The sequence below is a fragment of the Sciurus vulgaris genome (assembly GCF_902686455.1).
Source record: "Sciurus vulgaris genome assembly, chromosome: 2".
Classification (NCBI taxonomy): domain Eukaryota; kingdom Metazoa; phylum Chordata; class Mammalia; order Rodentia; family Sciuridae; genus Sciurus; species Sciurus vulgaris.
The window spans coordinates 77848645-77874867 of NC_136462.1; the positions used below are offsets into that span (position 1 = coordinate 77848645).

Sequence of the window (26223 nt, forward strand, 5' to 3'; positions counted from 1 at the left end):
GGATGTGTGATCCTGCAGAATATGGGGGTGGAGGGCAGTACCAAGGCCTCTCCTCCACAGAGGGCCTTAAATTAGACTTCTGATATTATCTCCAAATGAGATTAAGCATATAGCCCTTGTCTATTTTATATGTTTGAAGTGTTTGGTAAACATAAACATCGAAAATACACTACAGTTTTTCAACTCTGATTAGTATCTTGCTTTTTAAATACCAGGAACCTCAAAAGTGGAATATAGCTTCTCCCAAGCCACTGGAGGCTCTGATGTGTGCTTCAAAAGAAAGATCCAGGAAGCAGGGTGGTTGGAGGGAGGCAGACAGGAGAGATGTAGGAGGCTAAGAGCCCAGCTCTCAGCTGAAACTCCTGGGAGCTAGATCTGCAGACACTCTGGAAAGACTTCTGCCCTTTTGTGCCTGTGGTCCCCAATCCTGCTTCTAGAAGCAACAAGAACCAGGCAGGCTGAGAAAGGGAGACAGGCCCAGACTAGCTGGGAGGCCAAGAGGCCGCCCAACCGGCCCGTCTTGCAGATCCAGATGGTAAGGCTTCGTTTTTTCTCGCCAGGACCAGAATCCACGTCCATCCAGCTCCAGACTCCTGGCCCATGCCCCGAAAGAACAGCCGGGTAAAACCTGCCACCCCTGCAGAGGCAGCACTAAGGAGCTAAGAGGCTCGCCTAAGGACCCCAGCAAGGCGGAAGGAGCGCGCTCCCTCCCCAAGAGAAAGACAGATGTGGGGCTAATGAAAAGGAGACTGAGAGGCGCGGGGCTGGCGGAGGAGAGTGGGGGCGTGGCGGGGAGAGCGAAGCTCCCAGCAGGGAGAATACCAGACCACCCGGAGGTCTGCCGAGAGGTCCAGAGGAAGCAGGAACCGGAGAGAGGGGCTGAACAGGGACCGGCAGTTTGGCCCCAAGGTCCTAAGCTGAAACTCAACACCCGCCTTTGGAAGGATCGTCCCCTTTTCTCCTCCGCCCCTTCCCTTCCCCTCCCTTACCCCCCTCCCTCCTTTCTCTTAATCCCCAGGACTGAGCCCCGCGCAGGAGAGGAGAGGGCCCGAGGGGAGGAGAAAGAACTGCACTGAGAGGGAGCCCGGAACCGGGGAAGGGGAGGGAAGGGGAGCCGCGAGCGAGGGGTGAGCCCGGGGGCCACGCGCGGCACTCCGAAGCCTACCCAACCCTCTTGGTGTCCCCACCCCGACCTAACCCTAGGCGAGCCCACAGGACCCTTGCCCCTGCCTCTCCTTCTGTTGCTTCGTGGCCTTTCTCTTCGTTCCCAAAGACACCTGGGAGCTGCCTCAACCCCTGGGGCGCGCCGAGGGGCCTTGCCAAGGGTGCGTGCGATCGGGGCAGACGCCGGGTGCCCGGGCCGAGGGTGGGGGCGGGAGCTCACGGCCTTGCACCTCGGGGCCGAAAGTGGAAGGGAGCTGGGCCCTTCTGCTCCCTGGGCGCGGGAAGGCTGTCCCGCCACTTCGAGTTGTACCTGTGCGCTGCTTGCTGTGACCCGGGCGCCTGGCGTCCCCAGACCCCCCGGGTGTGCTGAAAGCTAGCGGGTAGGGCGAGAACCCGCCTCATCGCCGCGGGTGCAAGGTTCTGGGCAGAAAACAGCCACTCCGGCAACCCAGCCCTACAGCCACGCTGTCGGAGGACTTGGGCGCCAGCCTGGCTTCCTTTCGCCAATTTGGGCGAGTTTAAAGTGGGACAAAAGGCTAGGTCTTCGCTCGTCTTCTTTGCCAGCGCGTCCTGTCACAGTGCCCGGGGCCGCCACGACCACAGCCCTGGGATCCCTGCTCCGCAGCGCGGCCAGCGGGTGGAAAGGGTTGACCCTTAAACTTGCTCGTCCAGCCCAACCGTCCCGGCGGCTTCTCTCAGCCCTCAGGGCTGTCCTGAGCGGCCTGAACAGGCGTCGAGAGCAGCCCCAGATCCCGCCTCCACGCCCGCCCAGCCCAGTAACGAATATTTCGGCCCATGCGGGCCAACGAGGCCTCGGTGGCCTAGGGCAGGCAGCTCCAGGGGCCTGGCCAACCCAGAGGCCCCCGGGAGGCCGTGGGGACAGTACAGAGCGCGCCCCTTGGATGAGGTCCCGCAGCGACGCCTCGGCCCGCCTCTCTCCTCCTCCTGCCTGGCAAAGCTGCCTCCCATTTGGGAAGTTTTGTGGGTTTTCTTTCTCCTCCTCCAACCTTGGCGGAGGCCACTGCTCAAGCTCCACAGCCGGAGGTGGCCTCCTCGCTTGGAGGCTGCGAAGCATGGTGCGGGGCAGCCACCGCTGAAGTCAGCAAAATCAAGCCTGGCCTGAAGCAGGCGGCGCTGGAGGCCAAAGCCATGGCCATTGCCACGTCGGTGAGTCCACCAGGGAGAGGAGGCTGCGGAGCAGAAAACTCCCCAGCCTGCCCTGCACTCCAGTGGCTTTTATTTCTGCCCTCTCTTTGTCTCTCTCCTTGATCGATCCCTTTCTTCTCCAGGAGGCTGTGTCCTATCACTTTTGTTTCCTTTCTCCCTCTCACTCATCCCCTGCTCCTTCTGCTCCTGGGTTGCCCCTCCTCTCCTCCCCCTCCCCAGGCTCTTTCTTTCTAGAGGTTGCTGCTGGATGGAGGGGAGGGGGCAAGGGTAACCCCAGTCCTATCTGCTCCTTTCTGGGCGGGAACAGATGGCCACTGGTGTTTGGCAGGGATCTGTGATTGGGAAGCAAAGTAAAAACGGTTGAAAAGACCAAGCTGCTCACGAAAAATGGGAAGCCAAAGGACATAGGAGACCTATCTCTGGAGGAGGGATGAAGGAAAGGAGGCAAACAGAGCAAAGGAGGGTGATCAGGCAAGGGAGACAGAATATAGAGGGAGGAGGGGAGGTGATGTCAGTCTGCCTCAGGCCACTTTCCGAAGACTGAGGACAAAGGGAGGAGACAGCTGGCATGATGGGACAGTTGGAGGCGGCCTCTCAGAAAGCCACAGTGGCCCCCTGCCACTTCCATTAAGTGAGCCATTCCCTAGCAAGTCAGCTTTGAGGGGATAGAGCAGGGGGCCACACCCATCATCACTCATTCTATTAGCAGCTCTGCCCTGGGTTTCTACAACTGCGAGGCCCAGAGGTTTGGCCCCATTGGATAGAATTCAAACCTAACACAGGGAGGAGCTCTCCACTGACCCACCCCTCTGCTTTCTGTCCTGCACTTCAAGTACTGTGAATTCAGGCAACTCCCAATTTCTGCCTTCCTTGGGCCCTGCTTCGAATTTACAGGGAAAGCAAGGGTAACACCTGTTTTCTGATCCCTTCTGAAGGGGAGAACTGTGAGAGTGGAAAGAGAAGAACAGAGCCGGCCACCCACACCCTCCCATTCCTCTTAAGGACCTGTTGAATTTGGGCTCCTTCCCAGATCAAACTCCTTTTAGTTCCTCAATCATGATAACTAGACACTAGCCTAATGCTGGGAAAAGGGGAGATCCTCTGGAAGTACTTGGGTATAAGGTGATGGCTCAGGAAGTTTGCAGTCCCAGGAAGTAGATATTTTTTTGTGGGGGGGGGGGGATATTTATGCTGAGTAAGCTCACAGGATCCTTAATAATGCTAGTGTTTATTGAGCACTTGCTACAACTGGCCCTATGCTAAACTTTGTCACGTTTTTGTTTTTTGAGATGGGGTTGATGTTGCCCAGGCTGGTCTCAAGCTCCTGGACTCAAGGGATCCTCCTGCCTCAGCTTCTGAAGTAGCTAGGACTACCGGCTCATGCCACCATACCTGGCTGTCATGATTATTTAATGCATTATCTCATGCAGCCCTCACAACAGCCTTGGGAGGTCACTACCATCATTATACAAAAAAACAGTATTTGGATAAAGAGATGGAATTCTGCAAAGGAGGAAATTGAGGCTGAGAAAGGTCAAACAACTTACCCAAAGCTACCCAGTTAAAAAGGGTCCGAGCCAGGACTCAACCCCAGGTCCATCTGCCTCTTGAACTTTGCTTTTAATCCCCTGACTAGATCCAAAACACTGATTTATAATTTACAGTTAGAAAGAAAAGTGCAGAGCCAACCAGGAATTTGTGTTGTCTGGTTAGCATATTTTTAAATTTCTTTTCCCCCTGTGGGACAATATCCTTTAGGAGTTACAAAACAATCAGAAAATAGGGGCTGGGGTTATGGCTCAGTTGTGTAGTAATTTCCTAGCATGTGAAGCACTCAGTTCGATCCTCAGCACCACATAAAAATAAATATAATAAAGGTCTGTTGACAACTAAAAAAAAATCAAAAAACAAAAAGAAAGAAAATATTTGGATCCATCTGGAACCAAGCAAGAGTAGGAGTCCATTTGTTAAAACTACCTAGCCATGAAGGGCTGGACAACTCCTGCCCACCAGCAGAAAACACCAGCCAAGAGGAGCATGCACTGGTGTTGTCTGAGCAGGGCTTCCTTCTCCCCAGGGTATCGTGGCAGCCTGCCTGAGATCTTTAGCTTGAGGGGTTTTGCTGAATTAGTCAGATCAAACTGTTACCTGGCCAGAAGCTGTTCTCCAACACTGCTATGTATGCCACCATTGCACAAGGTCCTATCAGCAGACACAGTCCTTTAATAATTTTTGACATTTTGAATGGTTTAGTTTTGATTCTGCCAAAATATGTCTTGGAACAAGAGCACCATGAAGGGTTATAGCAAAGGGAAATTGAGTATAAGGAAGACTTGATATGTGCTTGACTCACCTTTGAGTCATGGACCCTTTTGACTCCACCACTGGTACCATTAAAACAAAACAAAACAAAAATAAGCAAATCCATGTATCTGCAGTTATGGAAAGGCAATGGAGTAAAGTGGCTGAGAGTTCAGGCTCTGAAATCAAACAGCCTGGGCTTCAAATCGTGCTCCACTACTGTACCAGCCATGTGTCATTGGGCAAAGCACTAACCTCTCTGCCCCAGTTTCCTTTCCAAAATGGAGATAATAGTTCCTCCCCCATAAAGTTGTTGTGAGAATTAAATGGAATGATGAATGCAAAGACTTGCACGGTGGAATTGTCATCTGCACTTAGCTTTTGTGTCTGACCTGAGCTGTGTCTCCAATGGAAAAAGCTCCAGACAGGACTGGAAATGGGAGATAGATGTTTGTTCCTGGTTGGCCTGCCAGCCCCCCTCCTTGTGCACACACTAGAGCATATGCACTTTTCACCATGGTAACCTCAGCCTCTTCTGGTAGAACCTTATTTGCTCAGACTGAGAACAAAACAATTGCTTTGGTTTCTGTTTTCTTTCATATTATGCCTAGGCAGTGCCTGAACAGGGATTTTCCCAATCTCCCTTAGAATGAGGGGGGGTTTTGCAGCTGCTTAATCTAAGCTTTTGCATGTGAGGGGCAATGACTAGGGGACAGAGGAAAGGTGAAGGAGATTCCATGAGAGACCTTAGCAAGAGCTCTTAATGTGCTTTGGGAGAAATTAATTAACAAATGTCTACTGAGGACCAGTTCCAGGTGAGGCCCTATTATAGAGAGTAGGAAGAAGTAAGGGCTCACTGTGCAAGGGAAGAAATTGCTAATAATAATTTTAAAATAACTAAAAAGACAAATAATATAAGGTATTGTGAAAGAAACAATGGTAGAAATGAAGAGAATGGGGTGGGGCAAACATTGATGAAGGAGGAGGAGACTTTTAAGCTGATCGAAAGGATGAAAGCAGGGGAAGAGCATTCTGGGTAAGGAAAACAGTAAGTACAAAGGTCCTGAGGCCAGAATATTAAGGAAGAGGAGTGCAAAGGTAATGAAGCCAGAGGCAAGGCAGGACCCATCAGTGCTGAGTTAGAAGTCAAATTGTTATAGGGAATGGGAAGCTCTAAAGAGTCTTCCCATGACCAGATAGGTGTGTACAGACCCTCTCCTCACTCCCCCCTTACCTATTAGGCCCAACTGGCCCGGGCACTGTACGACAACACCGCGGAGTCCCCCCAGGAGCTGTCCTTCCGCCGAGGGGACGTTCTACGGGTACTGCAGAGGGAGGGTGCTGGCGGACTGGACGGCTGGTGTCTCTGCTCCCTGCATGGCCAGCAGGGCATTGTGCCTGCCAACAGAGTGAAGCTTCTTCCTGCTGGCCCAGCGCCCAAGTCCAGCCTCTCCACAACACCCCCCACCCAGCCTGGCTCACCACACCCAACCCCAGAACACAGCAATGAGGAACAGGAGGTGAGAGCTGAAGCCCCCCCAAACTCCAAACCTGGAGACCCCTTGTCCTCCCCTGGACCTGCAGCCAGCCAGCCAGGCAGGTCCCCCAGATCACTGCTCTTCTCCCCCGCACTCTCTGAAGTCTCTCTACTGCCCATTAGTTCTGTGTCCCTGTCAGCAGCACAGCAGGGCAGGTTTCTAAGCTCCTCCAAGTCTAACATGGTTCACCAGCCCCCTCCTGCAGACCCACCCGCCTATTTTAATCCCCCAGGTGTATGTGGTACCACCCCCAGCTCGGCCCTGTCCTGCCTCAGGACCTCTGGCTAGATCCTGCCAACCCTCCCCTGACTCTATCTACAAGGTCCCCAGAGGCAATGGGATCCAGCTGTCTGCTCCCAGAGATGCCTTGGAGGTGAGGGCTAAAGGTCTGTGTATTTTGGGTAAGGGACAAACACCCTCAGGGCTGGTCCATTGCTGAACTGAAGGGTGAGTCACTGTTCCCTCTCTCCAGGTCTACGATGTGCCCCCCACTGCCTTCCGAGCTCCCTCCAATGACCCCTATGACTCCCCAGCTTCCTTTTCCCATCCTGTGACTCGGGTTGTCCAGCAGCACCCTGGGGAGGATGAAGCTCCCTACGATGTACCTCTAGCCCCAAAGCCACCCACAGAGCTGGAACCGGATCTGGAGTGGGAAGGGGGGCGGGAACCAGGGCCCCCGCTCTATGCTGCCCCCTCCAACCTGAAACGGGCATCAGCCCTCCTCAACCTGTATGAAGCACCTGAAGAACTGCTGGCAAACGGGGAAAGTGGGGACACTGATGAGGGCATCTACGATGTGCCCCTGCTGGGTCCGGAGGCACCCCCTTCTCCAGAGCCCCCAGGAGCCTCAGCCTCCAGTGAACTGGACACCCTGGCCCAGCTCCTGGCCCGAAGCCCTCCACCCCCACACAGGCCTCGGCTGCCCTCTGCTGAGAGCCTGTCCCGGCGCCCTCTGCCTGCCCTGCCTGTCCCTGAGGCTCCCAGCCCTTCTCCCGCTCCCTCTCCTGCCCCAGGCCGAAAGGGCAGTATCCAGGACCGGCCTCTGCCTCCACCCCCACCCCGCCTGCCTGGCTTTGGGGGCCCCAAGGTCGAGGGAGATCCAGAGGGCAGGGAGGTGGAGGACAATCCAACAGGATCCCACAATGAGTATGAAGGCATCCCAATGACTGAGGAGTATGATTACGTCCACCTGAAGGTGAGTTCCTCCTGGGCCACACCCAGAAATGCCCCAAGAGACAGAATGGGGCAGAGCTTCCCTGCCACCCTCCTTCACCTCTCCCTGGCCCTCCATGCTGTGACCTGGAACCCCAGTTCTTGGCCTTACCACATGAACTAGTGCCACACTCCCCCTTAATCCAGCCTGGGAACACTAGAGCTCCCTCCTGAGTCAAGGAACTCAGAAAAGAAGGGGGCCTGGGAAAGCCACCACCCCTACACTGAGACCTGATCCCCTCTGCAGGGCATGGATAAAGCTCAGGGATCTAGACTCCTGGATAAAGCCTTCCCTGAAGATCCCAGACTGCTGGAGAGGGGACTGCCAGAGCAGCAGGTAACTCTTAGGCGTGCTAGAGAAGCGGTCTGGGGAAAGAGGGCTGGCACTTGGGGGAAGGAGTATTAACCAAACCATGGAGGGAAGTAGATTAGGATGGGGTTAGAGTTCACATGAAGCAGGGACAGAGTAGAGAGCAGTTAGAATTCAACAGGAAGGTGCTGGAACTTGGAAGAGGATATTAGACATTCAGAAAGAGGGGAAAGAATGTGTTGGAGAGGAATCAAAGCTGGGCAACCAGGGGAACAGAAAGTTTCTGGACTATGGGTCAGAACTGGGCCCAGTGACTTCTAAGGCTCCTTCCAACTGTGAATTCCTGAGTTACTAAGAGACCTGGCTCCTAATCCCAGCTCCACCACTAAGAAGTGGGGGACCCAAAGCAATCAGTTAATCTCTCTGGACCTCAGGAAAGTGAGGTAGTTTCCTCCACTCTATCTAGAATGGGTGTAACACAAGAACAACCATTTATTGGGTATTTACCAAGTGCCAGACCCTGTGCTGGGCACACTGCATGCTTCAACATCAATCACAGTAATAATTGATGCTCATATACTGCTTAGGGTGTAATGTTCACTGCAGCCTTGTTAGATACATGCTAGAACTACACTCTTCAATATAGTTACCACATGTGGCTACCACATCTTCAAGATGTGGCTAGTCTGAATTGAAGTAGGCTGTAAATATAAAATGCACACTGGATTTTAAAGATTTACTATGGAAATAACTCAATTTTCATATTGATAATGTGGGACTGTAACAGTTTTAATATTTGGAGTTAGAGAAAATATACCAATTTCTTTTTATTTTTCTTAGTGTGGCTACCAAAAAACTTAAAACTTCACATGTGGCTTGCATTATGTTTATATTGGACAGTGCAGTACTAGACTCCCTGTTTGTTGTTGTCCTTTGTTTTGGTGTGTGTGTGTGTGTGTGTGTGTTGCTGGGGATAGAATAAGGGCCTTGCACAACTTAGGCAAGTGCTCTATGACTGAGCTACATCCCCAGCCCTACTCTTTCTCTCTCTCTCTCTCTCTCTCTCTCTCTCTCTCTCTCTCTCTCTCTCTCCCTCTCTCTCTTTGTTCTTGTTACACATGACAGTAGAATGCATTTTGACACTGCATATATAGATGGAGTATAACTTCTCATTCTTCTGGTTGTATATGATGTAGAGTAACACTAGTCTTATGATCATATATGCACATAGGGTAATGATGTCCCATTCATTCTACTCATTCCTACCCCTAAACCCCCTCCCCTCCCTTCATTCCCCTCTGTCTAATTCTAGGTACCTCTATTTTTTCCTAGCACCTCCCCTTACTGTGATTTAGCATCCACATATCAGAGAAAACATTCGGCCTTTTGTTCTTTGAGATTGGCATATTTCACTTAGCATGATATTCTCCAATTCCATCCATTTACTGGCAAATGCCATAATGTCATTCTTCTTTAAGGCTGAGTAGTATTCCTTTGTGCATATATATGGCAATTTCTTTTCCATTCATCTGTTGAAGGACATCTAGTTTGGTTCCATAGTTTAGCTATTGTGAATTGAGCAGCTATAAACATTGATGTGGCTGTGTCACTGTAGTATACTGATTTTAAGTCCTTTGGGTATAAACTGAGAAGTGTCCAGGCCTACACATCTTGGTTTTGAAATAAGAAACCAAAAAAGTTCAGAGACTTGTTTGAAGTCAGGTTTGAGGTTATTTGAATCCAGAACTGTCTGACATTGAGTCTGGGCAATTCACTGCCACTAAGAATTTAAATTTTCTGATGAGCAGTGGGAGGTAAGAGCTGAAGGGATTGCTCTCAGGAAGAATGGAAGGATGAAGGGAGGAAGTGGCAACGAGGAACATGTCCCCATTGACCCCCTCTCGTCCCTCAGGAGGTTCCATCCCCAGGGGAGCAGCTGGTTCTGTCCACCGGAGACCTACAGCTCCTGCACTTCTATGCAGGGCAGTGCCAGAGCCACTACTCAGCGCTGCAGGCGGCTGTGGCAGCCCTGATGTCCAGCACCCAAGCCAAGCAGCCCCCGAGTCTCTTCGTGCCCCACAGCAAGCGAGTGGTGGTGGCTGCTCACCGCCTGGTGTTTGTTGGGGACACTCTGGGTCGGCTGGCAGCCTCTGCCCCTCTGCGAACACAGGTCGGGACTGCAGGTACAGCCCTGGGCCAAGCCTTGCAGGCCACTGTGCTGGCGGTTAAGGGGGCTGCCCTGGGCTATCCGTCAGGCCCTGCAGCCCAGGAGATGGCACGGTGTGTGACAGAACTGTCAGGGCAAGCCCTACGATTCACCACCCTGCTCACTAGTCTGGCTCCCTGAGGGTCTGTTGGCATATCCTTGCCCCTCCCCTGCCTGGTCGTACCCCACTCCCCGCCCCCGCAGGTCTTGGGTGGATGGAGGGCTGTTTTAGGGAAGGGGAGTACCTTCCCCCTCTCCTGCCCCTTTTGGTCATCTCAGCCTCTTACAGAGGCAACTCTTCCCCCTAACCCACAGCTTTTTGTATGAGAGCCATTTTGTATAAATTATTTATATTTAATGTTATTCCCTGCTTTGTCAGGGGTAGGCACCAGGTCCTCTGAGGCAGGGAGGAACTGGACTCTCATCCTTACTGGCCAGGGTTGGAGGTCACTGCACAGCTTCCCACCTCTGGAAATTTAGGGCACCAAGAATCAAGTAGCAGGAACTTGGGACTATACAGAGCCTCTCTCCCTTCCTGTTTCTTGGCTCCTGAACATCAGTTCCTCACTTAACTGACAGTGAGAGGACATTGCCTAGAATGTAAAGGTCTGGGACACTCCAGAGGGCTCCTCCCCTCTAAAGGCAGGAATGTTGGCCTGAGCATGGGCGTGCATCTCAATAAACCCTGTGGTCTGGTTCCCTGACTCTTGCTTCTTGGGAGTGCTATGGGGGTGGGGGTGGGGGTGGCATCACTCGCCATATCCATGGGGGGTGGGGGTTCTTCCTTCAACATCTGTGCACTGAACTGGTTCTCAGGACCAGAGAGAGTTCTCTGGTATGTGGTGAATGATGTGCCTTACTAGTGAGGGTTGAGTGGACATCAACAAGTCATTAAAATAAGTGCATTAAAAATAAACCAGGGGGCTGGGGATGTAGCTCAGTTGATAGAGTGCTTGCCTTACAAGCACAAGGCCCTGGGTTCAAAACCCAGCACACACACACACAAACAACCAGGATGGACACTTGGTGGTGCAAATCAACAGGGCAACGAGAAGAGGTGAGCAAGGGGAAGAGAGGACCACTGGAGGGACATTAGGTAGGAAGGCTAGGGAGTGAGGCCTGAGATGACACCTGGAGAAAAGAGAACTAAGGGACTCTGACTAGTGTTCCAGGAAGGTAAGCCCAGTTTGCTGACTTGGAGATCAAACCTTCATCAGATGATGTCACTAGAGAGGTGCAAATGTGGAGAGAAGTTGGCCACTTGAGGGCCTCAGTGCCTCTTTAGAAGTCACTCCAACTACACACCTAAGCTCAGTGTTGCACCATAGGCCAGCTCTGGCCAACCAGAAACTGCTGCTGGCCAACTAATACCTCTTACTTAGGTGACTCCAAAAATGTCTAGCCCCTTACACTCCATCTCCCAGGCTTCCTACTGATAACTCCTCTGGACAAACTGTCTTCTAGGGGAGCTAAGATGACAGATAAGTACAATGGCTTGGAAGTCCATAGTCCTCAAGACTTTGGTGAAGTCAAGAGCTTGTGGTTTCTATGGGGTATCACTCCAGCCATTTGCCACAGACCCATAGCTTCAGTTCTGCATTCCCAATAACCTAGCACAGTAACCACATAAGGGGCACCTTAGATTTCAATCACAATCTTAGTACCTTGGCACCCTATGAATTTGCCTCCTCCATTCTGGGCTCCCTTCTCATTTCATTCTCAAAAAAAAATTTCCAGATTCTGGGATCAACAGTTCACCCCTATGTGTTGAAAGCCTCTCCCATCTCCCAGACAGAATTTCAATAGGTGAGCCCAGAATTGGAGTCAGAGGTTGCAGTTCAAGTCTCAGATCTGCCATGTTCTTATATATCTGGGCAAATCATGCCAGTCATCTCTGAGTTTGGTTTTAGCTTTAATGTGAGGAGGATAATAATGGTCTGACAGACTAGTTATAAGGACCTACCAAGAAAATGCATGTGAACAGCCCAGCACCATATAAAATTAAGAGAGTATTATCCAAGACAAAGATACAGACAATAAATCCCTAAGGTATGTTGGCTGTGATTGCATTGCAGTAACTCTGGAAGAAAAGTTAAAAGGAGTAGAGGGATGGGAAGTTGTGGGAGTCTTTATGTATTAGAAAAGAAGGGTTTCCTGTATTGGGGAAATTTGAATAGAGGAGACTAGTGAAAGGTACTTGGGTGCAGAGAAAGGGGAATGACCTAGTTTACTTGACACATGGCCCTTCCTAGCCCTTACCTGGGATTGGGGAATGAAATGCCTATCAAGTGTAAAATCAGAGAAATGCATCTCTAACTTGAATGTACATACACCTGGGGATCTAGTTAAAATACAGAAAATGATTCAAGGGTCTGGGTGAGGCTGAGATTGTGCATTTTTAATAAGCTCTCAAATGAGATGGGTGCTTATCCTGTTGATACTATATTGTTTGAGGAATAAAGGAAAGAAAGTCTGTAAAAAAAAAAAATGATATGGGTGCTGCTGGTCTCTCAGTTCCACTGAGTAGCAAGTCTAGGGGTTAGGGAAGGTTTTGAGGCAAAGATGCTTGAGCTGACAGCTGAAGGATGAGGAAAACTTGACTAAGAAGCCATCGAAATAAAAGAACCAGCTTGTGCAAAGATCCTGTGACACTGCAAAAACTGAAAGAAGGCCAGGTGGCTGGAGTGCAGCAAGTTTGGGGCAAGAAGTGAAACAGAACTGCATAGAGCATATGACCAGGCATGCAGCAGCATGTGTGAGCTTGTGAGCTGTCTAGGACACTTATCTTCATGGTGATAGGCTGGAACAGACACACAAGATTTTTTTTTTTTTTTTTTTTGAATGAAGATTGAACCCCAGGTGCGCTTTACCACTTAGCTACATCCCCAGCCATTTTTATTTTCTATTTTGAAATAAGTTGCTTAGAGCCTTGTTAATTTGCTGAGAGTGGCCTTGAATTTGCATCCTCCTGCCTCAGCCTCCCAAGTCACTGGGATTACAGGTGTGCTCCACTGGGCCCAGCAGACCTACATTTTTAAAAAGATCATTCCATGTGCATGCATAAGTAATAGATGGGGGAGGGGTAGAAATGAGAGGAAGCAGAAATCCAGTTGGGAATTAGGAGGCTGCAGTATTGGTAATAGTAGAGATGGAAGGGAAGCAGAATATCTGAAAACTATATAGGAAGTAGAATGGGTAGGATTCTGTAAATGATCTGACATGAGTTAAGAGGAAATGTCAAGGACTGTCCCCTGAGCAACTGGCCAAAACTGGATGATGCCATTCCTTGAAGGAGGAAGCACTAGAAGATGACCAGGTTATAGTGGGGAAGAACATGAGTTTGGTCATATGGAATTTGAGGTCCCTGTGAGTTATCCAAAATGGATCCTGGGCTCAGAAAAGGGGTGAGAACTGGAGGGTAAATCTGAGACTCAAGTTTGTATCATTTGTAATGGTGGTGATTGAAATGTTGGGAATGGGTGAGATCCCAAAGTGGAGACAATAGTATGAGGTGAGAAGAGGGTCCAGAACCAAGTCTCTGAGGATTGCAGACCAGAATAACGGTGAGGAATAGGAGGATGTGCCTGCATGGAGAAAAGGAGTAGAAGAAAGAAAACCAGGGGATGTGGGACTTAGCAGATAAGGAAGAAAGGAAATAAAGGAATAAAGGAAAGAAAGAGGAAGGGATGATCAAGAGTATCAAATACTGTTGAAAAATGATGGAGATTCAATCAGTATGCTGTGGTGAAACCTAGAGAAGTGGTCTCCTTGTAGAGGACTGAAGCTAGAGAGCGGAGTACAGTGCCAAACCAGCCCTCCATATGCATAAGCCGGACTACAATTGCTGGTTTACATGTCTGCCCCGCCACAGATGGCGGTTTTGTCCATTCTATTATCCCCAAAGCCTAGACAAGGCCTGGAGGGAACATAGTAGGTACTTAATAAATTTCACTGATGAATGAAGGAGTGGATGAATGGATGATGGAAGAACTGGAAGTGAAGGAGGACCCTCTGGCTTCTGAGTTACTTACTATCCTTCAGTTTTTTTCCCTTTTCACCGCAGTGACCCGCAGACCCAGGGAAGGAAGACAGAGCCCCCAGCCCCTCCCTCCCCTGGGCCCTGGCCCCCCTTCCTCTCTCTGACGAAGAGTCTGGACCGAAGGTTCTGCTGACGTGGGAAGGGGAGGGAAGTCTAGAGGAAGAGGAGGGGAAAGCAGCGCAGAGATCGCAGAGACTGAGGAGGCGCCCGAGGCTGCAGAGCTGCAGATCGGGGTCCCTTGGGCTCTCAGTGTCCGGGCACCCGGCGCGCAGCTGGGCCAGAGGATAGTGCATCCTTTTGGCGTGGGCCAGCAGGGCCGCTGTGGTCGGCAAGCTGGCTCCCCGGGTGGCCACCGGGACCCCAGAGCCTAATGGCGGGGGCGGCAGCAAAATCGACAGCACCGTAGAGATCACCCCCAGCTCCAACGGAGTAAGTGCCTGCGCCTCTGGGGGCTACGCCATCCTATCCCGCACCCCGCCTGGTCCCCGCTGAACGCCCGGCATTTCCTTCCGCGCATCCCCCTGTCCCTACCTGCGTTCCTTGCCCTAGCTTGAGTAGCCTCCCACCGGCTAACTCCCCTTGCTCTGTGGCTTTCTCCGCTTCACCCTTCTGCCCCCAACTCCCCACCTCGCCCCACAGCAGGTCGGGACACTCGGAGATGCGGTGCCCACCGAGCAGCTGCAGGGTGAGCGCGAACGCGAGCGGGAGGGGGAGGGCGATGCGGGCGGCGACGGGCTGGGCAGCAGCCTGTCGCTGGCCGTGCCCCCAGGCCCCCTCAGCTTTGAGGCGCTGCTCGCCCAGGTGGGGGCGCTGGGCGGCGGCCAGCAGCTGCAGCTCGGCCTCTGTTGCCTGCCGGTTCTCTTCGTGGCGCTGGGTCTGGCCTCCGACCCCATCTTCACGCTGGCACCCCCACTGCATTGCCACTACGGGGCCTTCCCTCCCAACGCCTCTGGCTGGGAGCAGCCCCCCAATGCCAGCGGCGTTAGCGTCGCCAGCGCGACCCTAGCAGCCAGCGCAGTCAGCCGCGTCGCCACCAGTACAGACCCCTCGTGCAGCGGCTTCGCCCCACCAGACTTCAACCATTGCCTCAAGGACTGGGACTATAATGGCTTGCCGGTGCTCACCACCAACGCCATCGGCCAGGTGAGATAGTCAGGTGGGCCTCGGGTCTGGGGGCGGGCCTAGGGCGGCAAGGGCGGGGCCTCACACCCGCTGCACCCTTCTCACATCCCCAGTGGGATCTGGTGTGTGACCTGGGCTGGCAGGTGATCTTGGAGCAGATCCTCTTCATCTTGGGCTTTGCCTCCGGCTACCTGTTCCTGGGTTACCCCGCAGACAGGTGAGGGCTGTCGTGGGGGCCGGGATGGTAGAGAGGAGGGGGTACTAGGGAAGTTAGCCCAAGCAGCTGATGTTTGCAAAAGATGGAGGACAATTCGCTGGACTCAGCTGGCCTTCTCTGGATTTCCGTTCAATGATCTACCCCTGACTCAACTTCACTCCCCATCAAGAAATACACTTTACATACCTCTTCTGCACAGAATGACCTCCATGGACCATTTCCACTGATCTGTAGCTCCATATCCATGGACCAATGACCTCATCTTCAAAGATAATAGTCCCATCCCCTAAACAGAAACCCTGTTTTTACGACTAAGTCCTCTTTCTTCCTCTGTAGTCCTTCTCGCCCTAATTGCCTCCCTTACCATCTTCATGGATTAACAGATTAAATCCCCACTGGCTAATAGCCCATCTGTACTATTAGCTCCATCTCAATGGGCTCATTCCTAAATATCAATGTTAATTCCTAAATATCAACAGCACCATTCCCACTGACCACTAGTTTAACTTTACAAACAACCCCATCCCTGACCAGTGGTCCCTCCTGCATGGATCAACAGATATCTCAAAAGAAGAGTAACTTCATCTGCAATAACCCATAGTTTCATGCCTACCACTAAATAAATCCACTGTCAGGCATCATTGATCTCAAGAGCACCCCTCAGAGATTGATAGTGCCCTCTTCATAGATCCTCGGGGATTTCAGATCCTCTCAGAACCAAATCCCCTTTTTCACAAATCATGGCTTCATCAACTGCCTGTCCCCACCAACCAGTAATTCTCCCCATAGATCAAAAATCCCATCTCCTCTTCTTGACACCATCCATCACCACTGATCAGAAACTCCAACTCCACTGACCATCCCTGTGGATTACTCATCCTCACTGATACAGCCCCACCTAAGTAGATTAATAGCTCAACTTCCATGGATCAAAGGCATCCTGACATTCAATACTCCAGTTCCTTAAAAATTAATATCCATTCTCACTGCCCAATAGACACCTATGGACCAATGATCCTAAACCTACAGGTCAGTATCCCATCCCCATGCATTAATGGCCTCTTTTTCACAGGCCAGTAGCCTCATTCCTATGGCCCTCATTACCAAAGATCAATAATTTAGTCTCCTAAAATCAGAAATCTGGGGGCGGGCCTAGGGCTGCAAGCCACATTAACCAATAAGCCATCCTCATGAAAAATGACCCTGCCCCATTGGTTTAGTGACCTTGTTCCCAGGGATCAGTGCTACCTTTCCAATGACCAGTGACCCCCAATCTTCATAGATCAGTAGTCTTATCCCCAAAGATCAGCAGTCTATCCCCTAAGGATTAGTAGCCCTGTGCTTGCTGATGTGTTGTCAGTGACCATCATCATTTGCCAATAGTCTTATCTCCCCGGGCCTATGACCCCATACTTAATGATTATCCCCATGAATTAATAGATTCAGCTCTTGAATACCCATCCATATGGATACTAAGACCCTTGCACCATGAATCAATGGTTCCATCCCCAAAGACCAATTCTTCATTCTCCAAAAATTAAGTCTCATCCTCACTGGTCAAAAGTTCTACCACATGGATTAATAGACCCATTCATGGATCAATAGCTCCATCTCCTACTTAGTACCCATCCCTCTCATCCCCCAAATCAATTACTCAGCCCCTAAAGGCAATAGCTCCATCTTCACTGACCAAAATTATACCCACACACAAGTGACCAGTAGCCTTACCTCCACAGATGAGGAGCTCCAACCCCTTATATCATCTCTAACTAGTTTGAACAAGATAAGCTCCATTCCTACTGACCAAGAGCTCTATCCCTAAAGATCAATGGTCCCAAATCCTCAAAGCAATATCCCATCCCCCTATGGGCAACCTTACTTCTAAGCCTAAATGCCCTATGACAAATAGCCCCAAGAGTCAATTGTTCCACCTCCCACAAACCATAGCCATATCCCAGTGCCCAGTAGCCAGACATCACCTACACATGGTACTCTTCCCTTCTCATCTTCTCTAGTCTCAGTTCAACTCTTGCTCTGGGAGCCTCATCCTCATAGTACTAGCTTTGAAATGGCCAGCTGGGTCCCACCCAAGACATCTTCCCTCCAGTAAGTCTAGGTAACCAGAAGCCCTCCTCACTTTCCAGGTTTGGCCGGCGTGGGATTGTGCTGCTGACCTTGGGGCTGGTAGGCCCCTGTGGGGTAGGAGGAGCTGCTGCAGGCTCTTCCACTGGCGTCATGGCCCTCCGATTCCTCCTGGGCTTTTTGCTTGCTGGAGTTGACCTTGGTGTCTACCTGATGCGTAAGTGGTACCCTGCCAGATGTCCCTCCCTTGGGTCTCACACCTGCCTTTCTATATCCCTGGGGTCCCCATTGCCCCTTCTTCAGCCCTGAATTTCAGCTACCCAGAATCAGCTGTATTTCTAGCCAGGCTTTTGAAGTATCCAGGGGCCCTGCTTCTCTCACATCTGTCTCCCCCCACAATCTTTAAAGTATTGCCCTGGACTTACAGCAATGCTGTCAGGGAATATCACCTTATTTAAAAACTGAATTCCTGATAAGGTATGTGATCTTGGACAAGGGTTGAGATGGAGGTCAAACAGGAGACCTGATGTGAAAGGCCTGTAAACTGGAAATGCTGATCACTCTCAGGGAGACTGACCCTAGACCCCTCCTAGGTTTGAGCAGGAGAGGAGAGAGGACTGCACAATCTCTCAGCTCCTTGCCACCTAGAGGTTAGTCTGTGGGAGGTGATGGCTGCAACCTCTGCTCAGGGTCTGACCTAGCTCTCTGTCCTCCTCTCTCTTTCCCTCCCTCTCTCCTCTCTCATGTCTCCTTCATCCCTGGCCTCTCTCTTCTCCCTTGTCCCTGCTGTATCTCTAGGCCTGGAGCTGTGCGACCCAACCCAGAGGCTTCGGGTGGCCCTGGCAGGGGAATTGGTGGGGGTGGGAGGGCACTTCCTGTTCCTGGGCCTGGCCCTTGTCTCTAAGGACTGGCGATTTCTGCAGCGAATGATCACCGCTCCCTGCATCCTCTTCCTGTTTTATGGGTTAGTATTGCCCTTCATGTGTAGCCTGGCCCTTCCATCTCTACCTCCAGTCCAGCTCTTAGCCCAGAGACCCCTCCTCTTCTTCAACTGCCCCTGGTCCAGACCTGTCTCAGTCCCTCAGAGGTGGAAGTTTTCCTAGCCCTGGGTGGGAAAGGGGAGGCCTCACTGTACCCCACCACCCTGCCTTCAGCTGGCCTGGTCTGTTTCTGGAGTCCGCACGGTGGCTGATAGTGAAGCGGCAGATTGAGGAAGCTCAGTCTGTGCTGAGGATCCTGGCTGAGCGGAACCGGCCCCATGGGCAGATGCTGGGAGAAGAAGCCCAAGAGGCCCTGCAAGGTAAGAGGCAGGGCTCTCTATGGGTGACACCTTGTGCACACAGGACAGGTGCCTTCTGCCTGTAGCTGTGCCATCTCCCAGGAACCCCGCCCCCATGTGGGAGGATCCTGATTCTTAGCTGTCTCTAAGCTCCTTTCTCTCTCCTTTTCCAAAGACCTGGAGAACACCTGCCCTCTTCCTACAACATCCACCTTCTCCTTCGCATCCCTCCTCAACTACCGCAACATCTGGAAAAATCTGCTTATCCTGGGCTTCACCAAGTGAGCCTGGGTGTCAGAGCTGAGGGCCAGCCCAGTACCTGGGATGGGGATTGCCTGGGTGGGGAAGGCTGGAAGACCTACAGAGGATAACCAGGGATGGTAAATCACTGCAGATGGTAAATCACTTTTCTGTACTTCCCTACCCCTCGTCACAGCTTCATTGCCCACGCCATTCGCCACTGCTACCAGCCTGTGGGAGGAGGAGGGAGCCCATCAGACTTCTACTTGTGCTCCTTGCTGGCCAGCGGCACAGCAGCCTTGGCCTGTGTCTTCCTGGGGGTCACTGTGGATCGATTTGGCCGTCGGGGCATCCTGCTTCTATCAATGACCCTCACTGGCATTGCGTCCCTGGTCCTGCTGGGCCTGTGGGATTGTAAGCATCTTCCCTTCCCCATGGTGTGGGTTCAACAAGGGAACCCTAACAGAGGTGCCTCAGATAGGCTCACTACTTCTTGCATAGGCCTCCCAAGACCCAGACCCTGCCCATAGCTTCCACAAGCCTCTGCCTAGCCAGGCAACCCTGTCTATTCCCCTAATTAGTGAATGCCCAGAGCCCACATAGAGCATCGGATCTAAGAACAAAGGGAATCACCAGGGACTAGGCCAGGCATGATCGCCCCACCTCCATTCATGTCATCCCTTTTGATCCTCCAGATCTGAACGAGGCTGCCATCACCACCTTCTCTGTCCTTGGGCTCTTCTCCTCCCAAGCTGCTGTTATCCTCAGCACTCTCCTTGCTGCTGAAGTCATCCCCACCACTGTCCGGTGAGAGAGGGGTACTTCCAGGGGCAGGGGCAGGGCCAGGCCTCAAGGCCTCTTATTGAGGACAAAGCCTGAGGGATGGAAGGAAGCTGCTAGAGAATAGTTGGGGTGAGGCTCACAGCTATTGGCTGAGTGTCTCCTACATCTTCCCCCAGGGGCCGTGGCCTGGGTTTAATAATGGCACTGGGGGCACTTGGGGGGCTGAGTGGTCCAGCCCAGCGCCTCCACATGGGCCATGGAGCCTTCCTGCAGCACGTGGTGCTGGCGGCCTGTGCCCTCCTCTGCATCCTCAGCATTATGCTTCTGCCAGAGACCAAGCGCAAGCTCTTGCCTGAGGTGCTCCGGGATGGGGAGCTGTGCCGTCGGCCTTCCCTACTGCGGCAGCCACCCCCTAACCGCTGTGACCATGTCCCACTGCTTGCTACCCCCAATCCTGCCCTCTGAGCGGCCTCTGAGCACCCTGGTGTGAGGCTGGCCCATATAGAAAGATGGCACAGGGCCCTGGCAAGGAGACCAGGAAGAGAGAGGAAGCAGGGCTGCCCATAAGGCTCCAAGGCCCCTCACACCAGCCATGGAGGAGAGCTCCGAGGGCCACCCCCACCCCCATCTCCTCCCTGCTGCTTTGTGTTCATGTCCTCAGCGAGTCAGGGAACAGGGAGAGAGCTCCACACTGTAACCATGGGTCTGGGCTCCATCTTGTGCCCAAAGACATCCTCCCAGACCTCATTCTTTCTTGCTCTATCATTCTGTTTCAATAAAGACATTTTGAATAAACGAGCATATCACAGCCTGGACTTCCCTCCCTACTGTTGTCCTTCTGTCTCTTGGGGAAAGGCTTCTCAGTGGAACACAAATCATTAACAATCTCCTCTCCTCCTCCCTATGCCCTGTCCCCCAAAATTAACTTATACAACTATCTTCACTTACTGCTTGCTCTGCTGCCAGGACTGCACTAGGTGCTTTACACACTTCATATTTTAATCCTAACAACAGTTGTAAGGTAGGTATTTGGATCAATGAGGTTTTGCTGTAAGCAATAAAAATGGACTCTGATGAATTCAGACAAAATGGGAATTTATTAGGTGTACTAGGGCAGGTTGATAGTGAGAATGGAAGAAGCAGACCTAGCCATAAAAAGTCAGGAGTTGAAAGGTTCCTAATACAGGAAGCAGGACCATTAACATTCTTATCAAGACTTCTAGATGAGTGAACTCCAGTGGGATTCAATCCTTGGGAAAACTCATTTCCAGCAAGCACATGGCTGGCTTGTTTAAATAACATGCTACTCCCACCTCTGTTAAGACTAAGAAGAGGAAAGCAAAACCTGTTACCATAAATGGGACTGGATATTGTACAGGTAAAAAGAATGGACATCCACTATAGTATTCTTTTTTTTACATATGAGAAGACTGAGCTCACAGACTCAGTAACTTGCCCAAGGTTACAAAGCTAATGCGTCAGAGTCGAGATGTCCCAGAGCTAGACCTCAGCACCACATACTATGACCACCTTCCCTACCCCTAACATTTGGGCATTTCCCTTGTCAGTGAGGCGTGGACTCTCCTTGGGAGGTGGCAGCAGGTAACTGGAACTTCCACCTTAGTGTCAGGGCCTACCTATCCAACCAGCCCTGGCCTGGCTTTACCACTTTGAGCAAATCTCTTAACCTCCAATTTCCTTCAAGGAAATTGCTATGAGGATTGAACAAGATGTTTTTGAAGTATGGTGAGTTCCCTTTGGGATGGATCTTATTCAACTTGAAACACCAATGTCTGAAGTGGTCGATGTTTGAAAAGTTGAATATTTGTTCATTTTTTCAATAAGTGTTTCCTGTGACAGATTTACGGAGCAGAGTCATCTTGGATACTAAGTTATAGGCCACCATTCAAGGAGCTTAAAATCCATCAAACACTAGGACTATTAATGAGGAAAAGAGGCTAGTGGTTTGGAGCACCAAGAGGCTGCTTCTTGAAGGTGACAGAGAAGCAAGAAGCCCTTGGGGCTTCAATGCCTCTATAGCACCCTACCAACTAAGCTATATCCCCAGCCCCTTCCTACAATGCTCTTAACTCTAGGCCAAGAGGAACAAATTCCTGGAGGCTGGAAAGGGTGAGATTTTCCTAGACTGGTCTTTGGAAAGAGGATTCTTAGGAAAATGGAAGTCCTGAGGCCAGTTTCTTCCAGAAAAGAAAGGTCCATTAACCTACAGTCCAGCAACCCCAGAGTTCCTTTCTCTTCTGCCAGATCACATCTGAGGCCCAAGCGCTATGAATCAGCCATGCTACTAGACTCTCAAGAATGCTACTAGAGAATTCATCAGGACCTTCCTCTTTTAATTAATTAGAACAACCCCCAATATATTTTTATCCCTGCTTTACTACTGAAAAAATGGAGTATGAGGAGAAATAAAGGGAGTTTTTAACATTAAATGGCAGAGCCAGGATTCTAACCCAGATCTTCTGGCTGCTATTCCTACCCTACTCTGGGTCTTTCACAGTTAAACATCCTGCAGTATACAATGTGTAAAGTAATATCCATTGGGTTTCAATTGACTCCAATGTTGACATTTTAGCTCGACAAGGATGAAGCAAGAGATCATATTCCTTTCTAACTCCAGACACTGTGCAACAAAATGGTAGATAGGAAAGCTCTTGAACTTTGTGCAGAGTCCATGTATACTGGGCACAATGGCACATGCCGGTAATTCTGTTTCTCGGGAGGTTGAGGTTGGAGAATCATAAGTTCAAGGCCTGTCTCTGCAACTTGATGAGACTCTCAAAATAAAAAAAAAAAGGGCTAGGGATGTAGCCCAGTGGTAGAGCACCTATTGGTTCAATCTCCAGGACCACAAAAAAAGAAAGAAAAAAGTCCCTGTAAAGCCAGAGTTCTTTGTATCTTAAACATACTGTTCAATATATTCTTCAAGGAATAGAGCAAAGGGATATTGCAATGGACCCCCTCTACATAACCAGTAAAAACATGAAAAAAAGTTTCAGGAAAGGAAAAAAAGAATAATCAGAAAGCTAGTAGCCTCTGTGTGGAAGGTAGGTAAAAGTGAGCAAGATTTTCTGATTCCAACCAGAGATAAGGGCAAAGAAAATAGAGGCATCAGTAAAGCACAGGAAGCTACAATGCTTCATCCCTGAACAACTCCTACACTAGGCAGAAAAGGTCAATATATAGCTAAAACAACTGGCATCTTGTCAGTTGCTCTGAACTTCACCAACCACATATCTCATGGGATACTCACTAATAATTCCATGAAAAAAAACTGTCATTTTTTAGGCTTTTACAAATGGAGAAGTAGGTAACTTATTTAAGGTTATGTGATGGGTAAATACAGTAGCTAGATTCAGAGAAGTGAGAGCCTGCGATCTTTCTCCTGCATGCCAGACAGGAAATATTTATAAAGGTCACGAGAGAAAGTATCACTGTCTAAAATTAAGTTCATTAGGTACCCCAGGAACTACAAGGAAATTGTTTCCAGGCAAATAAGAGAAATGACTACCTTTCTTGAAAAGACTGTAATGACTGTAACATGGACTTGAAAAATGTTTTAAATTCATAACTAGGAACCATAATGTACTATTGGGAATAAAATTAAAAGGATATACAGGGTACATTTCTAAACTTAAAAAGTTATATGAAAAAAAAAAAAAAAAAAAAGAAAAAAGTTATATAAAGCAATATAAGGATATTTACATGCCTTCTCAGTCAGCCTAGCCTGGCCGCCATGCAACCAACTTTCACAAATTAGCTACTACTGTCTGGTGTGGTCTCACGTCTAAAGTAGCACATATAGTCCCCACCCGACCTCACTCAGTCTGGGTAAAGACTGTGAGACAAATAATTACAATGCTCTATAGAAAATGCAGAGAAATGTTAAGAGTACTAGAGCAGCTCTGAGCAGAAAAGATGTTAGTCTGTTCAGGTTGCTATAAACAAAATACCAAAACTGAATGGCTTACAAACAACAGAAATTTCTCTCAGGGCATGGTGACTTATGCCTACAATTCTAACCACTAAGGAGGCTGAGGCAGGAGGATCTCAAGTTCAAAGCCAATCTAGGCAACCTAATGAAATCCTGTCTCAAAATAAAAAGGGCTGAGGTGCAGCTCAGTGATATAGCACTTGCCTAGTATGTGCAGGGCACCATAAAATATAAAAAAAAGAAAATAACTAAAAGAAATATATTTCTCACAGTTCAGGAGGCTGGGAAGCTCAAAAATCAAGGTATTGACTGATTTGGTGTCTGGACCAAATTTCTGGTTCCTATATAGCACCGAGCTGCATCCTCACATTTTAGGGGACAAGACAATTATCAGGAGCCTCATTTTTCTTGGGGTGGGGTGGTGGTGCTGGGGATTAAACCCAGTAGCGCTTAACCATTGAGATACATCCCCAGTGCTTTTTATTTTTTAGTCTAAGACAGGGTTTTGCTAAGTTGTTGAAGCTGGTCTCAAACTTGCAATCTTCCTGTCTCAGTTTTTCAAGTCACTAGGATTACAGACACATGCAACTGCAACCAGCTCAGAGGCCTCTTTTATAAGGGCACTATTTCTTTTATAATAGCAGGGTCCTCATGCTGTAACCACCCTCAAAAGCCCCAACTCCCAATACTATCATACTAGGGAGAAGGTTTAAACATATAAATTTGGAGGAACACAAACATTCAGACTATACCAGAAGGTCACACTCTATAGGAGGCAGTCATGGAAAGCTCCTTAGATATTTAGATTGAACCTTGCAAGGAAGTCTTGAGTTTGCCAAGGAAAGAAAGGAGGAGAAGGAAATAATGCAGTGTATAGGCATGACAGAATATGATGTCTTTGGAGAACAGCAGATGTATGTGCCTGTGTGTCTGTGTGTTTGTGTGTGTGTGTGTGTGTGTATTTATTTTGTGATGCTGGGAATCAAACATGCACCTCACATATGCTAGACAAGCACTCTATCATTGAACTACACCGCAGCCCAGCAAAGAAAATAAAGGGCATCTATAAAAATCCCATATAACAGCATAACCAATGTAAGACTGAAAGCTTTTCCCCTAAGATCAGAAATAAGGGAGGGAGATTTGTTCTAGCCACTTCTGTTCAACATTGTGCAGGAGGTTCTAGGCAGAAAGAAAATGAAATAAAGGGTACTCAGATGGAAAGAAAGAAGTAAAATTATATTGCAGATAACACAATCTTATAAAGAGAGACTCTTAAGAAATACATACACAAACCTGTTAAATAAGTTTAGCAAGTTTACTGAACTTGCAGGATAGAAGATCAGCATAAAAAAATTACTTGTACTTTTTTTTTGGTAGTACTGGGCTACTGGGGATTGAACCAAGGACTTCATGCATGCTAAACAATCATTCTACCACTGAGCTATGCTGGCAGCCCTTTTATTTTGAGATAAAGTCTCAATAAATTGTCCAGGCAGGCCTCAATTTGCAATCTCCTGCTACAGGTGTATGCCACCACACCCAGCTTAATTATACTTGTATGCAACAGCAAAAAAATCTGAAAATGAAATTAAGAATTCCATTTATATTAGCAAAAAAAAAGCAAATTTAGGAACTGATTAAACAAAAGAGCAAGATTATCAAACACTGTTCAAAGAATAACATCCTGTGTTCATATGCTGGAAGACTTAACATTGTTCAACATGGCAATACCCAAAAAAATAAAATCAAGAAAAGTAACGGGGGTGGGGGTGGGGGGACATAAGATGGCAATATTCCCTAAACCAATCTATAGATTGAGCATAATCTCTATTAAAATCCCAGCTGTCTCTTTTTTGCAGAAATTGATCAGCTGATTCTAAAAGCCATATGGAAATGTAAAAGACCCAGAGCAGCCAAACAATCTTGAAGATGAACGTAACAGGAAGACCACATTTCCAAAATTTCAAACCTATCATAAACATATAATAATGAAGACAAGGTGATACTGCCATAGTCATAGATTCAAGGAATACAACTGAGAATCCAGAGATTTGTCAACTGATGTCTAAAATGGAGACCAAGACCATTTAATGTTGATAGGACAATTGGAGAGAGACATGCAAAGAAGAAAGTTAGGCCCCTGGCTCACACCAAGCACAAAAATAATTTAAAATGCACCAAAGACCTAAAAGTAAGAGCCCAAACTATAAAATTCTTGAGAGAAGGCCAAGCATAGAAACACATGCCTGTTGTCCTAGCTTCTTGGGAGGCTGAGGTAAAAGCGATTGCTTGAACCTACCAGTTGAAGACCAGGCTCAGCAAATCTCAGGATTTGAGATCCCATCTCAAATAATATCAAATCCAACAAACAAGCAATATAAACAAACAAACAAAACCCCACAAAAACTATTAGGAGACAAACATAAATTTTTGTGACTCTGTGTTTCAAAGGACACTATCAATAAAGTGAAAAAACTCACAAAGTAGAAGAAAAGACTTGTAAATCACCTACCTAGTAAGTGTCTGGTATTCAGAATGTATAAAGAAGACCAGCAAAAAGACAACCTAATTTAAAAATAAGCAAAGGTAGCCTAATGTGGTGGCACAT

The 26223-nt window shown here is 49.2% G+C and overlaps 2 protein-coding genes across 4 annotated transcripts; both read left to right on the plus strand.

Moving 5' to 3' along the window:
• Positions 1–331: 331 nt before the first annotated feature.
• EFS (embryonal Fyn-associated substrate) lies at positions 332–10595 on the plus strand. Of its 3 annotated transcripts, none has more exons than XM_079130208.1 (6): positions 332–2331; positions 5874–6152; positions 6493–6543; positions 6643–7365; positions 7630–7719; positions 9605–10595. In XM_079130208.1, the coding sequence occupies exons 1-6, from the start codon at positions 2314–2316 to the stop codon at positions 10037–10039; spliced, it is 1596 nt and encodes a 531-aa protein (XP_078986334.1). In that variant the 5' UTR covers positions 332–2313; the 3' UTR covers positions 10040–10595. The 3 variants fall into 3 exon arrangements, with proteins under 3 accessions (XP_078986334.1, XP_078986335.1, XP_078986333.1); XM_079130207.1 differs by having other exon boundaries at positions 339–2331; positions 6403–6543; XM_079130209.1 differs by lacking the exon at positions 6493–6543 and having other exon boundaries at positions 333–2331.
• A 2651-nt stretch (positions 10596–13246) lies between these two features.
• SLC22A17 (solute carrier family 22 member 17) lies at positions 13247–20468 on the plus strand (the record flags this gene model as incomplete). The annotated part of the gene is made up of 11 exons (XM_079129675.1): positions 13247–13264; positions 14226–14366; positions 14577–15080; positions 15173–15276; positions 17421–17575; positions 18157–18322; positions 18513–18658; positions 18813–18918; positions 19074–19291; positions 19573–19684; positions 19837–20468. 11 exons carry the CDS (start codon positions 13247–13249, stop codon positions 20123–20125), a joined length of 1959 nt encoding a protein of 652 aa, XP_078985801.1. The 3' UTR covers positions 20126–20468.
• Positions 20469–26223: the final 5755 nt, after the last annotated feature.